The following is a 15,758-nucleotide window of genomic DNA, read 5'->3' on the forward strand; positions in this document are numbered from 1 at the left end:
GACTCTGTGCCAGTGGTAAAAAACTAATGATTGAAGACATTGATGAATATAGCATTAATGCCACAGACAGCACAGTTGTGAACAGAAAATTGCTATGCTGTAAAAGGTGTTTGTAAGGCCTCAATGCATGGCCTCATGAATCATTGACCCTTTCACAGCAAGAGCTGTCATACAATGTTTAGTATTGATGGCATGCATGGGCCATGACTGCACGCCTGATATCGTGCTATAAAGCACAACAGTGCATGCTTCAAAATTTCAACTTTTGATGTTCGCTAGCCTATACTTAAACATAGATGAAGTGGTGTGTCCAAACTATCAGTAATTGAAAGCCAAGAAAAAAATTGTAAAAGTTCTGCGAAAATTTGACAACCAGATCCATTGCAGTTATGCAAGTAGCGTGTTTTTACAAACATAACTGTTATGAGCTCACTCCCCTACTCTTTTTGATGTCTGCCTATGCTCATCGTTAGAATCCTATGTTATCTTCGGCTGGTCACTTCAAGGCTCAGTTTCGGAGCAGCCAGACCTGGAGCAGCTCTTTGTCCGAGCCATAGGCAGAGTGCCTCAGCCGAACACGCCTAGAGCGATGGAAATGGATCCATGGGCGTTCCACAATTATGTGACTGCAGAGCCATCATGCGCCGACATGAGAGAAGTGGCTGCCTTCCAAGCACAAAGTTGAGATACTTCAGAATAGTGGCTAGCCGGGCTTGTTGGTATGAACACATTCTTTAGCGAACAGCACGAATAACAGGACACAGCAAATAGGCACATGACACAGATGCTGACTCACAATTTTATTTATTTATTTTTATTTATTTATTTCAGAATACTGCAGGCTTCCATTTGGAAGCCCAGGCAGGAGTGGTACAAACATCACGTGATTTCGAACTTTTTCCTCAAGGGGATAAAAAAAATTTAAAAAGTAAAAAAACAGCCTAATAGGCAAAGTAAACACATGCAAATACACAAAAGAAATACGATGATGCCGTCACATTGCTGCCAATAGCAATGGCGTAATTAATGAGTCATCAGAATATGTAACAAGCAAGGGTACAGTGAATGCATGACATTACAAGCACGTCTGTACTGCAGATAAGAAGGAATCTGGAGTGGCTGAGTGGACCACGCTTTGCGGAAGAGCATTCCATTCGCGAATTGTCTTGGGCAGGAAGGAATAAAGATATGCGTTTGTTCTAGCGCGCGGCAATAGTATTGTTTAATTGTGCTTACCTCTGGTCAGTCGCGATTTATTAAATTGCATGTAGTTGTCAAATCTCATTTTAGTGTGGTTGTTAACTATGTTATACATTGCTTGTAGACGGTGCATTTTGCGACGAGTTTCTAGTGTCTGGAGCCCAGATCGCAACCTTAAAGAGGTGACTGAAATGCGCCAATTGTAAGCATTGTAGATAAATCTAAGAGCTTTTTTTTGTACTCTTTCGATAATGTCTGTACCAGCCTTTGTGTGAGGGTCCCAGACTATATCGGCATACTCGAGTGTTGGCCTAATAATTGCCTTATATGCGGTTAATTTGGTAGCACTAGTGCAGTTTTTTAAACGGTGCTTTAATAACCATAACTTTTTCATTGCTGCCGCAGAAACATACCTAACGTGAGCGGTATAGCTCATCTTGGAATCAATTGTAATTCCAAGGTATGTGAATTCCTCTACCTGTTTAATGTCCATATTATTTACCGTGTAAGTGCAAATTAGCGGATTTTTTTTACGTGTAATAACCATGTGCGGGCATTTCGAGATGTTTAGGGTCATATGCCACTGGATACACCAGTCGTGTATTGCTATTAGATAGTCAGTTAAGCTAGATTGGTCATCCACAGATTGTATGCTCGAGTAAACAATACAATCGTCCGCAAAAAAGCGGCACCGCACGGAAAATTTGCAAGCCAGGTCATTTAGGTAGATAAGAAAAAGAAGTGGCCCTAAAACCGAGCCCTGTGGAACGCCCAAAAGTACAGAGGCGAGCGATGAATTCGAAGCACCTATGCTGACAAATTGTTTTCGATGCGTCAAGTACGAATCAAGCCAACGCAAAATTTGTTCGTTGCGTATGATGCTGTTTAGCTGTATCATCATTTTTCTGTGTGAAACCCGATCGAAGGCTTTCTCGAAATCTAAAAAAAGGATGTCTACCTGCCCACCTTGATCCAAGATTGCCAGTATTTCGTTGGTCATATGAAGTAACTGCGTAGTGGTAGAAAAGCCACGCCTGAATCCATGCTGACTCTCACTAAAGAAGTCATTATTTTCTAAAAAGGAACTTAAATGCTTAGAAATAAAGTGTTCCATAACTTTAGAAGCGGTGCAGAGTAGGGAGATAGGTCTGTAATTTTCTACATTAAGCTTGTCTCCCTTTTTGTGGACTGGGACTACTTTGGCGACTTTCCAGTCGTTAGGCAGATCCCCTTCGTTTAAACTTACGTTAAATATTATGAACAGGTATTTCGCGGACCATTCAGCGTACCGATTAAGAAAAGCGTTAGGTATGTCGTCAAGTATGTTTATTGCGCGAATGCAGAATATATAGGCAGAGAAGTAATAGTAAAAACATAAATGGCATGAAAACATGAAAAGCATGACTTGAGATTGCAGGTGGGTGGAGATCAGTTAAATTTGCAGATACGCAATTTCCTTTCTAACAACTGGATAGATGGTCAACTGATGCATGAAGAACCACGTTGGGTGATGATAATTGCTTCGATAATTTCACGCGTGCGCTGGTCAGCATGCTTTTGGATGACAGTGACTTTTCTAAAATAGGGGATGCATATACACAATCTGCAATGCAGAGTAAGATTTCTGCTGTAATTTTGCTTTATGTTGTTGGCATGCTCCCGGAGGCGATCATTGAGACAGCGTCTTGTTTGTCCTATGTAGGCGTGCCCGCACTTCTAGGGTATTTCATAAACGACTCCTGTGATGCAGCTGGTGAGGGGCTCTTGATGCTTCTTGTCACAACCTTTTTGTGAGGGTTATCTTGGTTGACCCTTCTGCTTTAGGTGTTCAGCTTTCCTGGGGCTGAAAAAAGAACCGAAACATCCGCCCTTCCTGCAGCCTTTTTAAATCTGTGGGACACCCCATGCACATAGGGAATGACAGCCATCTTCGAAGTATTGATCTCGGTTTTGCATTTCTTCTTTCTTTGGTCCATTTTCGCTGACATGTCTTCCGCTAGCTGTACCAGGAGGATGCTTGGAAAAGCAGCTTGCAAAAGCAGCTGTACCTAGCCTTCACAGGCTATTTCAATCACGTGTATGCACAATCGTTGCAGTGCATTACGGAAGACGGCTTTTGCGATTTCCCTCTTCACTAATCTGGAGTGAGACGACGAAAAAGGCAAGAGGCTTTTTGCTGAGCGGGTGCATACCTCCAGCATGCATGTTCTTTCTTGAACAATAGGAGAAAGTCGAGGAAGCGCAAGGTGTTGTCCTCCGGTAGCTACTTCGTGAGCGTGAGACCATTCATATTATGTACAAAGCTTTTGTAAACTTTACCACCGAAGTGAGATTGTCTTCAGTCGCCTCAATGAAGATGAGGTATTCGTCGACGTACCTGAGCACCTTCTTGGTGTGGACCGTTGAGAGGTTCCTTTCGATGTCATGGTCATAGTGTGCTAGCAACAAATCACTCAATACAGGTGCAAGGCATGAGCCAGTGGACACTCCTTAGTTTTGGAGGAACATCTTCCCTGTGAACTGGACCACCGTGGAGTGCAGGTACAGCACTAGCAAGTCAAGAAACCTGTTGACACTTGTTCCGCACTCATTTTGGAAGCGCACGTCTCCATATGCCTCAATGCCTTCATTTACGACTTCAAGGAGAACGAGATACCTCTCAGCCACTCCGCCAATGCTGGAGCAAGGAATACTGCACCTGGGCACTGTTGTGCTTAACGTCTTTACTGCTTATTAAAATGATTGGCTGGTTACCTGCTCTGCAGCTTATCCATAAACCAGTGCTGATGTGAAAGAATATAAATGAAATGAAAGGCAAGATAGGAAAGAGTAGGAAGGAAGAGTCATGTCTCTGCACTTGTCCACCACCAGGGAAAGAAAGACAACTCTGGACTATAGGCACCACTGATTGAAGTCTTGTTCTTCTCGAAAGGAGATTGCTCGCACACCTCTGTAGATGTTTATTCCAACTGATACTGCACAAAACTGTGCAAGACTTATGGCGCATAATATTGTGCCAGATACTGTGTTACTGCTTCGCATTAATTGTAACATCAACTTTTTTTGCACAAGCAAAGGCACGAGCCCAGTATTGACATTTTGCATACCGGGAAATTACACTGAGTGCGTCATACCTCAATATAATGAGCTCTGATAATGGGAAGTAAATCTAAAATGTTTCTGGCCCGATAGTAAGCTTTTTTTAAAAAAATAATTAATGAAGTTATTTTTGTGTCGGGTGCGGCTTTCTTATAGCTCAATTTGACTATACCACTCCAGTTGCCATGCCTTGCGTGACTGTCCACCATAATTTTACAATGATAGCTGATATTAGATCATAAATGACTAGAATATTTCTAGAGTTGTCCACATCTATCATAAGACATTGCATACGTTTTCGTAAAGCCACATCAGTGCAGCATGGCAGGCACACCACAATACATATGCAGGTTGTTTAAGAACATGCATCTGAAAATACTTAAGTATAAGGAAGATGAGATAATTAGGCGATTTTCTTGAATTTGCGTTTGCCACTGTGGCATACACTGAAGCAATAATAATATAAGTAGACACAAGTCTACTTAGTCTACTTGCCTTAGACACAGAAGTACTTATAGTCAATTAATATTTTAACAGAAGAGTTATAGAAAAGCACTTTCAAGTGAGACTTGAAGCCTGTTGTGCAAAGATTTTAATAGCAATTCCATACTTACAGAAAGCTCATGCTGCTAATTCCTGCAGCGTTGTGAATTCCACCCAATTTCACAGAGAAAACTGAAATGTGGAAGAGCGCAACGTCACCTAGTCCCATGAGTTATGTGAATACTTCCACCTCACTTTTGGTTTGAGCATGACACAAAGGAGATTGCAAGTTAATGAAGACATTCACTCATGCTCATGTCAGCAGGTGGGGAAGCAATCACATCACTCATGGACATTTGTTAAGGGTATGATGGTTGCACTCTTCGGCTTTTTAAGTTTAAGTTTTTGGGCAGAAATTAGCTGGAATTCATTACTTTGCAGACGTTTGCAGCATCAGCTTTTTGCAAGTCTGGAAGCAGTTATGAATTCTTCAGATGACTGGCTTCAGGTCTTGCATTAGGGTTTATCATGTGACTCTTTCAGTTGTAAATTTAGTCTATGTTATATAACTGTTTATCTAATTACTTTCTTTAGTCATTTCAATATGTATGACTCTGGCGTAAAAGTGATGCAGAGGCGATTACTTGTGGACTCTTTCTTTTATTTAAATAATTTTGAAGACATTTCTTGACATACCCTGCATGTTCACGTTGGTTTGTATATGTAGTACCTAGAGGAGAACATCCACTGTTTGTAAGGAGTGTATCTTTGCATATGCCTTCCACATGATGGACATTCAATCACTGTGGAGTCATTCAGCTGAACACTTAAAGGCTATGTGCTACATCAACCATTAGCCAATACATGTGGTTAATCGTTCATGCAGAGCAACTCCTGAGTGTCAATGAAGGAAGGATGTCTGCAATTGTGAACTATCATTTTGCATTACCTGTTTGCTAAGGATCTCTCCAAATGGTGCAGCGATTCTGTGCGACACTTGTTGCACATTCTCTTTAGGGCACCCAGTGTCAATACGTGAGGAGCCCTCAGCTGTCGCTGTACATGTTCTGTGTGGTACTCACATGCTACGGACTTTTTTTGCCCCAGGGCAAATCTGTTCTACCTAGCAGCCCTAGATGCTTTCAGTCAACAGTAATGTAGGGCCAGGAATGCACACACAGAACATGGTCTTGGCTTGTAGCGCGAAGTGAACACGGACACAGAAAGGAGCAGACAGGACGAGCACTCGTCCTGTCTGCTCCTTTCTGTGTCCGTGTTCACTTCGCGCTACAAGCCAAGACCATGTTACCATACCAACTCGCCCAACTGTCTATCCTTATGCACACACAGTACTGCTTTTCGTGCACAAAACCTGGCCTGCAGGCTTTCCGAACACTTTCTACCATGTTGCAATATCCTCTTAGCAGCTGTGCTTTCTGCCCCACAATTACTCTCTGTTAGCCATTAGCTTTTTCCCTCTGGCACAGAAAAACCAAATACTTCAGTGAAAACCAAACTTGCTAATGTACAGAAAATGGCAGGCATCTGTGAAAGGATTTCTGTTCTGAAGAAAGAAGATGCATGAAAAAGTGGCATTAGTTTGACTTCAGCTGGTGCTTTCAAAAATAATGAATTATCCCAGTAACGTAAACTGAAAATTAGTGTGGATAAGACAACCTGCCCTGTTTGTGTTTGTAGCAAGTAGGTCTTTCCACAGTTCTAGCCACAAGAAGATTCCAAATGCATTGATAAAGTCTGGAGAACAGTCTGGGAGAGGAAGAAGGAGAGACGAGGTAGGTACTCTGCTTAAAGCATTAGCTGATGTGCCATGTGACTGCATGCACCTTGTTCTGGTCAGTAGACATGCCTGATCTCTGCATGTGGTGTTCATTATGATTTATAGAGATCTTGCTCACCTTCTGACACAGGTTTTTGTATGTGCCATCGGCCCTGTGCACAAATTATCATGAACACTTTCTCTGAAAGCCTATTGTGATAATATTTTTAAGCATGGAATTGTCTGTGAATCAAACTCTTGCAATCTCATTCCTGTTTCATGTACACATGTTCAAATGTACACTACTTCAGACATCTTAACAGACACTGCTAATTTTTCCACCAGTTCTCTCAGTAGCTGCCTAAGTTATTTGCTTGCAAGAGCAAAGCTGGAGCTGCAATAACAACAGAACAAAATACTACGGAAAATGCTCTCGAGGAAGTAACACAGGCCAATGCCAATACTCTAAGTGTGTAATCTGTGCAAAGCCATTAATATAAAGCGTCCTCTGCAGCCAACCCTACTTGTAACAGCCCTACTTGAATTGAACTCTTTCCTAGTACAAGCAGTTTTCTATAATGCAACAAATTTTGCAAGAAGTCTATGGAAGGTCACCTACTTGCACCAGCCAGCCACCACTCCAGTTTGGATAGACTGAATGAAACAAACCACAAAAGTTGGCCAAAGAACATGTTCATTGCACAGGATGGCGCTAATCATGGCCTTCAAGGCAGGTTCAGGTAACAAAGTCACTACTTGCCTTTCATGCCAGACATTCCAGCATCAAGTGCATATTGAAGGATCATGCAGCTACTTGCACTTGGAGCTTCAAGAGCAAGCAGTAACTGTTAAAGGGAGTGAAGTTTAATAGTGATGTCATTACAGCACCAAAATATCTAGTGCACCACATTCTGCATATTTGGCATACTCGATTACTCATTGGGCAGTTTCTAGTTAACATTAAAGGAGCATAGTGTTTCTGCTAAAGAGGCTGGAGTGACACTCTCAAAAACAGTAAAAAAAAAAAAAAGAAACTCTTAAGAATGGCGAAAGTTTCAAACTATGTTACATTGCCACACAAAAATATGGTGTGAATACTTGCATCATTGGGCCCTTTAAGCTGTAGTATCATCAGTTGTCGACAAAGGTAGGTTAAAAAACGAGGTATATTATCTAAGAATGAAGGATCTTTTGAATAGCATTTGACCCTTTTCTAGTGGTATATGCAGTGTTTACATAAACTTGGGTTTACATTGCAAGATCACGCATACAGAGAAAGAGGAGGAAAGGTGCTGATATCCAGAAAACCTGAATGACTCTAAAGTGAACTTCACAGAATGTGTTCCTGTCACTACTCACCATGTATGGATAAGAGGTAGCCACTAATGGAGAGAATCTAATTCTTTGACTGTAGGATAGACGGACTGTAGTGCTCGCGCAGCTATGAGCTTTTTTTTTTTTTGATGCAATATGCCTTGTGTAATGGTATTTTTTACTCTTGTACATCCCCAGAGCATGTGTGCCTTCAAAGGTGTGGATTGAATTTTTTTGTGGTGATTTGCAAGATTTCCTGACCTTGCTAATGCCTGCACCTGCACATGGTGCTCCTTCAGCCTATCATTAACACACCTGGCAGTTTAGTTAATATAACACTTGCCATACGATACGGGTATGCTGTAAAATAACCCTCTCTGGCATGTAATGAAGCATGTACTAATTGTTTCTTTTAGCACACAACTTATTTTTCTTTTCTTTCATTGACCGATCAGCATATTTGTGCAACTTTTTGCAATGCTGAAAGTACAATAGGAACACCACATTTACCTGCCATCATTTAGGTGGTGAGACTGCTGGTGAACCTAGGGCATATAACAACTGAGCACTTCTCTGGCCAAGTGGGCGCACTGTTGTTCCACCCACCCAACTGGATCTCTTTGACACCGGCTCCCCAAATTGAAGACAGCAATTTTCTGCGGGAAGCCCACCTCCCTTAGGCAATGTACTTACTCGTCTGACTCTCATTGCTATTGCATGACTTACTGAAGGTCGCAATCGAGAGTGATGCCACACTTTAGAGCGATACCAGCGAGATTAAGACATCTTGCATGTTATTGTAAGAGTTGCCAGTGCACACCTTTGTTTGAAGGCACACATGTTTTCTGGAAGTATAAAATTGAAATATGTTAATTAATGTGAGCACCCTGTAAATGTGAAAGTCTTCTCAATAGAGAAAGCAGGCTTCATCGTAGGGGACGGTCAAAGCCTTTGTATAAGAGAGACGGCATTTCAGCTCGCCTTCAGCTTCTCTCTCTTCCATGCACATGCGAAAGGGGACGTGCACTCCTCTATCTGCTTCCTTCATCTCTCCAAGCGCCACTACATAGAGCTGATAATGCTACTTGAAACAACAGTTTCAACACCCTATCTATCACACTGTCAAGTAAAGCATTTGGTTTCTGTCATGCTTCACATTACGTATAAGAAATAGGCGCGCGTCACTTCATATCTGGCAGGTAGAGGTGCCAGGTATATGCTCTGAGGACACTTTTATCGGTTCCACGTGCTCTGTATTTTTTCTAAGTAAAATCATTTGAAGACTAGGGGAATAGATGGTTTGCCAACATCTCGTCTGGTCAGGAGAAAGCATTTTGAATTAAAAAAATAGTGAAAACATCGACCTAAGAGGATAGGTTAGAAAAGCTTTTAAGAGGAAGCTTTAGCTCAAGTGCTCCTATCTAAATACATGTAAAAGGAGAATTCGTTTTTCTCGGCAACCACTGCACCAAATTTGACGAGGTTTCTTGCATTTAAAAGACAAACTTAAAATCTAGTGACTGTTGGTTTCGAATTTTTGAGTTAGATTGTAAATTTTTTATTAAAAATTGGCAAAAATCAAAAATTTTCAAAAAACGAAACTATCAACTTTACAACTCTGTAACTTAACCACTAAAAATGATAATATGATTCTGTGAATTGAATCTAATAGTACATCTAAAGCGGACAAAATTGATATGTTAAACATGAATATAAAAAAAAATTTAATCATAGAGAAATACAACTTTTGCAAAACCGTTGTAACCAACGTAACAAATTCACGTAAGATGTAAAATGACATATTGAATTTGTCCGCTTTGAATGATCTAATGGATGCCGTTTACAGAACCGCGATATCGGTTCTTAATGCAGAGCTATGAATTTATAAACTTCGTGCTTCTATTTTTTTCAAACGGTCAAATATTTGAAAATCGTTTTAAGAAAATTCAAGCCCTAAATCGAAATTCCGCTTCCAACAGTCACTAGAATTTAACTTTCTCTTTCAAATTCGACAAATTTCATCAAAATCGGTCCAGGGGTTATCTCATAAAAACGTTTTTGCGTTTTACATGTATTTGAATAGGCCGCGTCGGAGTTCGGCCCGAGCTAAAGCTTCCTCTTAAGACATTTCAGCTTCCGTATGGAAGTTGAAACATCTTAAAAGTTTTTTAACCTATCCTTTTTGGTCAGCGTTTTCATTATTTCTTTCGTACAACATTTGAAGACTAGTGTTCCTCCTGTCCTGTTGTGTTGTTCTTAGTAAAAACACTGGAAATAACCAGTAATGTCAAGTTTCAAACTAGCCCAACTTTCTCCATTAACTGCAGAATAATCCTTCTTTAACAGGTGTCCACATAATGTGTTATATTGGCTTGAATATTAATTAGTTGTCTCTCTAATAGTGAATGGCAATATACGTCCAAATGAGAGCTACTGTACATGATAAACTTTAATGCATGGCTTCAAATGCTACTTTTAACGAGGTGCTCGTGGAGCACGAATAATGCATCTGCCACCAGTCATGTCTGACCTTGCAAAACAAGTGTATTACACATTGACACGAGGGCATAAACAGCACTGTGGAATTTAGTGAGAATTGCTTTGGTTCACTTGGCATCACATTGCTTTATCGGTACTCTGGAGGTGTAATGAGAACTGGCTGTGCATAATAACTGGCATTATTTGTATTGAGAGACCAGCAACATCACTTTGAGAGTTCATTGAAACCTTGCACTTTGCTGCAGAAAAATTGACTTTCAAGCTGCCAGAAATTGATTTCTTTGGCCACATTTTACATCTTGAGGGTTGGGTCCCTTCTGGAAATTTTAGATCCTCCAAGAGTGTTATTTACTTCCATATGTGCTTGGTTGTTCAGCTTATGTGTGAATTCTTGTGAGTGTCTGCACTGTGTGCATAGTGAACATGCTGTTCTACGAATATTGCAATCAAGTTGCTGTGCGATTACCTGATGCAGCGTAGTGACTGTGTTTTCGTACCATTAAACCTTCCACCTGGTTAATTGGTTTCCTGACCATTCTAAAATGTGACCCATAGACCCATAAGTAAATATCCACTTGGGCTGAAAAAGGATATGCTGAAATAAGCAGCTTCAAAGGTTACTTTTCACTTCTTGTTGTCCTGACTTCATTCTTTTGTGCGGCAATTCTTGAGTTGTCTACTTTGTTGCTGCATGTATTACTCTGTTAGTACACTAGAGAGCAATGTTCTCATTACTGTTAAGACTGCTAGCATTATGTTACTGAATTTAAATTAATGCATGCCTAATATTTATCCTACCTTGTTAAATTAGCTACATTTATGCAATAAAGTATGGCACTTAGTATGCTCACATTTGTTGATGTTTCAGAAAAGATGTTTGTTCCACATAACAACTGTTAGAATTGTGAAACTTAAGATATATAGTCTCCATGAAACATAAATATCGGTTCAGATGCGTTACTTATTTTAGTCTGAACCACTTCACTTCTAATTGACGTGACTATCATGGGCCATATTGTTGTGCTGTCAGTCTGTCATGTCACTATGAAAGTTTCAACGTGTGATAGTGATAACAGCAAGTGTTAATTTCCTCTTGTTATGTAACTCCAGAAAAAAAAATTGCTTACACTAGCTATAGTTGTTTTTTATATTATGCTGCTTATCTTTACTTTCTCATTGGGAAATTTTGTTGTATGCTACTTCCTCAATCCCATTCCTTGTACAGGTGCAGCATTAAGTAGTACAAGGCACTGCTTTTTTTCTGCCATTTTTATGCTGCTAGGTGTGTGAAAAACCCACTACACATGTATCCTAATTAGCACGAGTCTCACATTTATAGTAACATGCTCTCTTGAGACAGTCATACTGCGTCATTTCTTTCATATTTCTGTGTGCTGCTTTCTGTGCATTGTCCCTGTTAGTCTGGTCAGAAAGTCCTAGAATAAACCACTTGCTTGATATGAACATGACAAATAAATATTTATTTTTGTACTGTTGTCGAAAGAATAGGCTCTTTTTCATGAATGCTTGGTTCTTCAATTGATCAATGGTTGTGCCAAGAATGTGGTGGCAGTGATGTGCAGTTGATTGCAGTATGCTGTGAATTAGTGAAGTTGAGTACCTAAATACAAGTGCAGCTATAGTAAAAAAAAAAAAAAGAAACCAGCCACATTAAAGTGCTCAAACAAGTATCAAATTGCTGTGCAGCACCTGCACTATACTTCCTACTTTAATTAGAGTTTTAGCAAATTAGCAATTTGTTCATAAAATTGACAGTGAGTGCAAAATTCACTTGTCAAGAAATTAGTGTTAAACACAGAAATTTGTTGCTTTCCATGCAGTATTACTGCAAGCTTTTTATTGGGATCTGTTCTGATGCATTGTTAATGTATACAGTATTCATTGTAACGGTTTAATATTTTAGCTTTGTTTTTCTTTTCAATTGGCACATCATCAGTATATTGTGTAGCAACTATTTTGTGTTATTGAGCAGTGAAGGAAACTAATTTTCTTGGTTAAGCAGGTTCCTTTTTTTTGTTATCATAGTTATTGTTGTGATCTCTGGCAGGCTTGTGAAAGGCACCTTAGTTGCCCAAAATAAAGTATTGAGAATTACGAAAATCTGTGAATTCTGTTTCAGACAAAATTGTATAGTGTATTGTTGCTTTTCATACTGGTTGGCAGCTTCCATCAAATTTGGTTTGGCTTTGAAATTTTCTCTAGAGCCTATAACTAGTAAATATGCCCACCTTGTTCATACTCAGGACTTGCAATGCAGTTTCTCGGTCTTTTTATAAAACTATTAAAAACAATTATTGTAAGATTAGTTCACTTAGTCATTGGCTATGAAACTCTCTAAATAGGGCTATTGATGTTTGAATAATGTTGAGCAACACTTAAAGTCGTTCATGTTAGGAGCAAGTCCAAACTTGTTTTAATTAAATGAAACTTATAATAAATGTCCATGCACGTAAGAAGAACCAACCAATACAAGCATAACAGCGGATGTACCAGTGACGATGCAGCTTTCATGTGTTGTTCCCTTACTGCGAGTCACTTATACTAACTGTATGCATGCAGTTCCCCTACTTGCATTCTTATTGAAGTAGTGGCATAGTGCATTACATTTTGAATGCATTTGCAAAGTGAATAGTCACTCAGTCTGGATGTTCTTGTGAAATGGCCTTTGTCAGTGATACAAGAACTCTGGTATGATAAATAGAGGCCAGTTTTGCTCATTATGCAAGAATTTTATTACACATCATATAACAAAATCTACACTGCTTGCACTGAGTAAAAACAATTTTGTTGGCACGTATGTGCTGTCTCCTTTTTTGTATCTAGTATATTAGTGAAACAAATTATGAAGGAACATGAGGGTTATCGTTAATGGAGATCAAAATTTACAAAATAACTGTTTTGCAGAACAGAAACAACGCACAAAAGCAAAATTTGCTGGGTTTCAACGTATAAAATGCAAAGATGGAATGAAAGCAACTCCATCAGTACTGCAACTTTTAGGACTAGTGTGCTTGTACCACAATAGTAGCCAATAAAACCAATGATGGCATAATTGTTTTTTACTTATCTTTATGTTTTTGTATTTTTAAACATTACCACAGCACCTAATTGAAGCATGAAATATCTAAAGCTCATAAAAACAGGCTACCACAAGTGCTGCTGCTGTTAAGATTGCATTAGAGTGCCATTCTAAAATGCAAGAAACATTTGTGAAATGCTGGCTGGTGCTCTAAGAATGCAAGCATAGTATATTTCATGCACATTCAGACACGTTTGTTTGGGGCTTATGGCATGTGACAGTGGAGACTCATGTGGGAGAACATCACAAGCTGGCACAAGAACTGCGAGGTATGACAAGCATATTTTTACATGACCAACCAGGGCTTCAATTTCTTTCATGCAGAACTTTGTGACAATTCTGGGGAAAAAAAACATTCGGAATACTGCTTACAAAGCACACTCAGCACAAATTATGAATCTGTGTTTTGTACATGTGAAATAAAGTGACACAGCTCTGCATAGTTCCAAATAATGAGGCGTTCATGCTGCATTGAATCTATTGTAAGACAACAGATAAACATGCCTTCAGTTTCTGAAGTTGTTAGGTGAGAATATGGTACTGATTGATGCCCCCTGAGTGTGACTACCTAATCTGCTGCATGGCGGTGAAAGATGATTAATGGTCATGAGTCACTGGAACATCTATTCTGCCCAAAGACTGTCACAGAGGACCCTCAAGCACACTGCTCTGCAGTAATGTCTGCAAATGAGGCCCATTTTTTGGCAGCAAGGTGGCAAGTTTCACAGGTACGTGTTACCACTGCCTGTCCAGACTGTCTTTCTCCTAAATAAATATAACAATGTCACAGCATATAAAAAGCCTTGTTCCCCCCTGCCTGCAGGTAGCAGAGATGTAGCACAACAACAGCCATTACAGCTAAACATTCACATATACACACACATACGCACACTTCACATACACTTTCACACACACAGATCAATACACATGCACACTTACACACACACACACACATTGAAGTATTGTACTTGGAACATGCAGACGAAGCCTAGCGATGCCAATGGGAACAGCCATAAGGCATCGGTTGACTTGTGAAAACTGCACCAGCTGGCAATGCTCAAAGCGTTGCACAGACAATCGGTTTTGAGTCTTTACGAACATTGCCAAAGTACTGAAGACGGCATTTTTCCAGTCCACTTGCATCAGTTGGGCTGTTTGTAGGAGAATGCATTCCACTGTGTTCAGTGAATGCGTCTGCTGTACAACACACAATTGGTCCCTAGGTTCAATATATTAGGCTACTACGCGTGCACTGTCCTTGTAGAGATGCAGTCCGAGTGTTTGTGAGTGGCCCAAAATTGCTGCAGGCTTGCTTGCATAGGCTGGCAACCTGAAAGAGACACTTGGCAGTCTATGTACACTGACTACAGGATCCCGGGCACCATTGGCACGCACTCCCGGCACAGTTATATTGCACCAGCAATGTGCAGATGGCATGGTGGTGCTGTCCTCACGTAGAGTTTGCATTATCGGCAGCAGAGGTGTCTACCACATTGTTTCTATTGTCTGCCTTCTCCTTGGCACTGTAAGAATTGTCACTGTAGTCAACATGTTGGTAAGTGTGCCTGTCAGGATCCTCAATGGGTACCTCTTCATCTTGCTCATCATCGAAGTCCATCAGCTCCTTTGAGTAAGGACACTGGAGGCACCTTTCAGACAAAAAAGACACTGTGTCAGATGCTAGTGAATCTCGTATGCATATACGTGACCTTTGTGTATTAATCCTTTCAGGCGCTGTGTACACAATACTGCATCAACAGCAAAAGCACTGATGAAAGTTAAAACATTTAAATTGTGTTGCATACAGGTTGAAATACTTCTAATTGGAATAGTGCTGCAAGTTTGAGTAACAAGCGCAGCACTAGTTTTTTTTTTTCTCGGCGTCAGTACTATATCGTTGTATGTAGTAGGTTTAATTATTTCACTGCTTTTCACAATGTTTTGCACCAGGCATTATTTTCAAGTGGTTGGATAAGTGCTTTTCAAGCCTGCTAGACATGAAGTAGTTGATGCTTTCATATTTGATGTTCCTGTAATTAGCTTTCACATGGAAGCCACATTCTGTAGGTCTGACAAGAATCACTAAAAATTAAAGATTCCTAATCTTTTCTGCAGCTATATGCTTTTTATGAGTCTGAAGAAGTAAGAAATGTGGTGGAAGTAAGGTTTCAATCAACATAATTAATTGGCTGACTTCTAAAAATTATTAAGGAACTTGCACCAGTGCGATGAAGCAGCTTAACTGATAATGCAGCTGCAAGCAGTACCATTTTAATGAGAAATTGT

The 15,758-nt window shown here is 40.0% G+C and overlaps 1 protein-coding gene across 2 annotated transcripts in view; it reads right to left on the reverse strand.

Annotated features, from left to right (window-relative positions):
* Positions 1 to 13,101: 13,101 nt before the first annotated feature.
* The window catches only part of LOC142564414 (twisted gastrulation protein homolog 1-A-like), a 53,649-nt gene continuing 50,992 nt past the window's right edge, over positions 13,102 to 15,758 (reverse strand). For both annotated transcript variants that reach the window (XM_075675410.1, XM_075675417.1), the window contains exon 5: positions 13,102 to 15,121. In XM_075675410.1, the coding sequence (XP_075531525.1) occupies positions 14,923 to 15,121 (199 nt within the window). In that variant the 3' untranslated portion in view covers positions 13,102 to 14,922. The remainder of the gene's footprint in view (positions 15,122 to 15,758) is intronic.

The sequence above is a fragment of the Dermacentor variabilis genome, chromosome 1 (assembly GCF_050947875.1).
Source record: "Dermacentor variabilis isolate Ectoservices chromosome 1, ASM5094787v1, whole genome shotgun sequence".
In the NCBI taxonomy this organism is placed as follows: Eukaryota; Metazoa; Arthropoda; class Arachnida; order Ixodida; family Ixodidae; genus Dermacentor; species Dermacentor variabilis.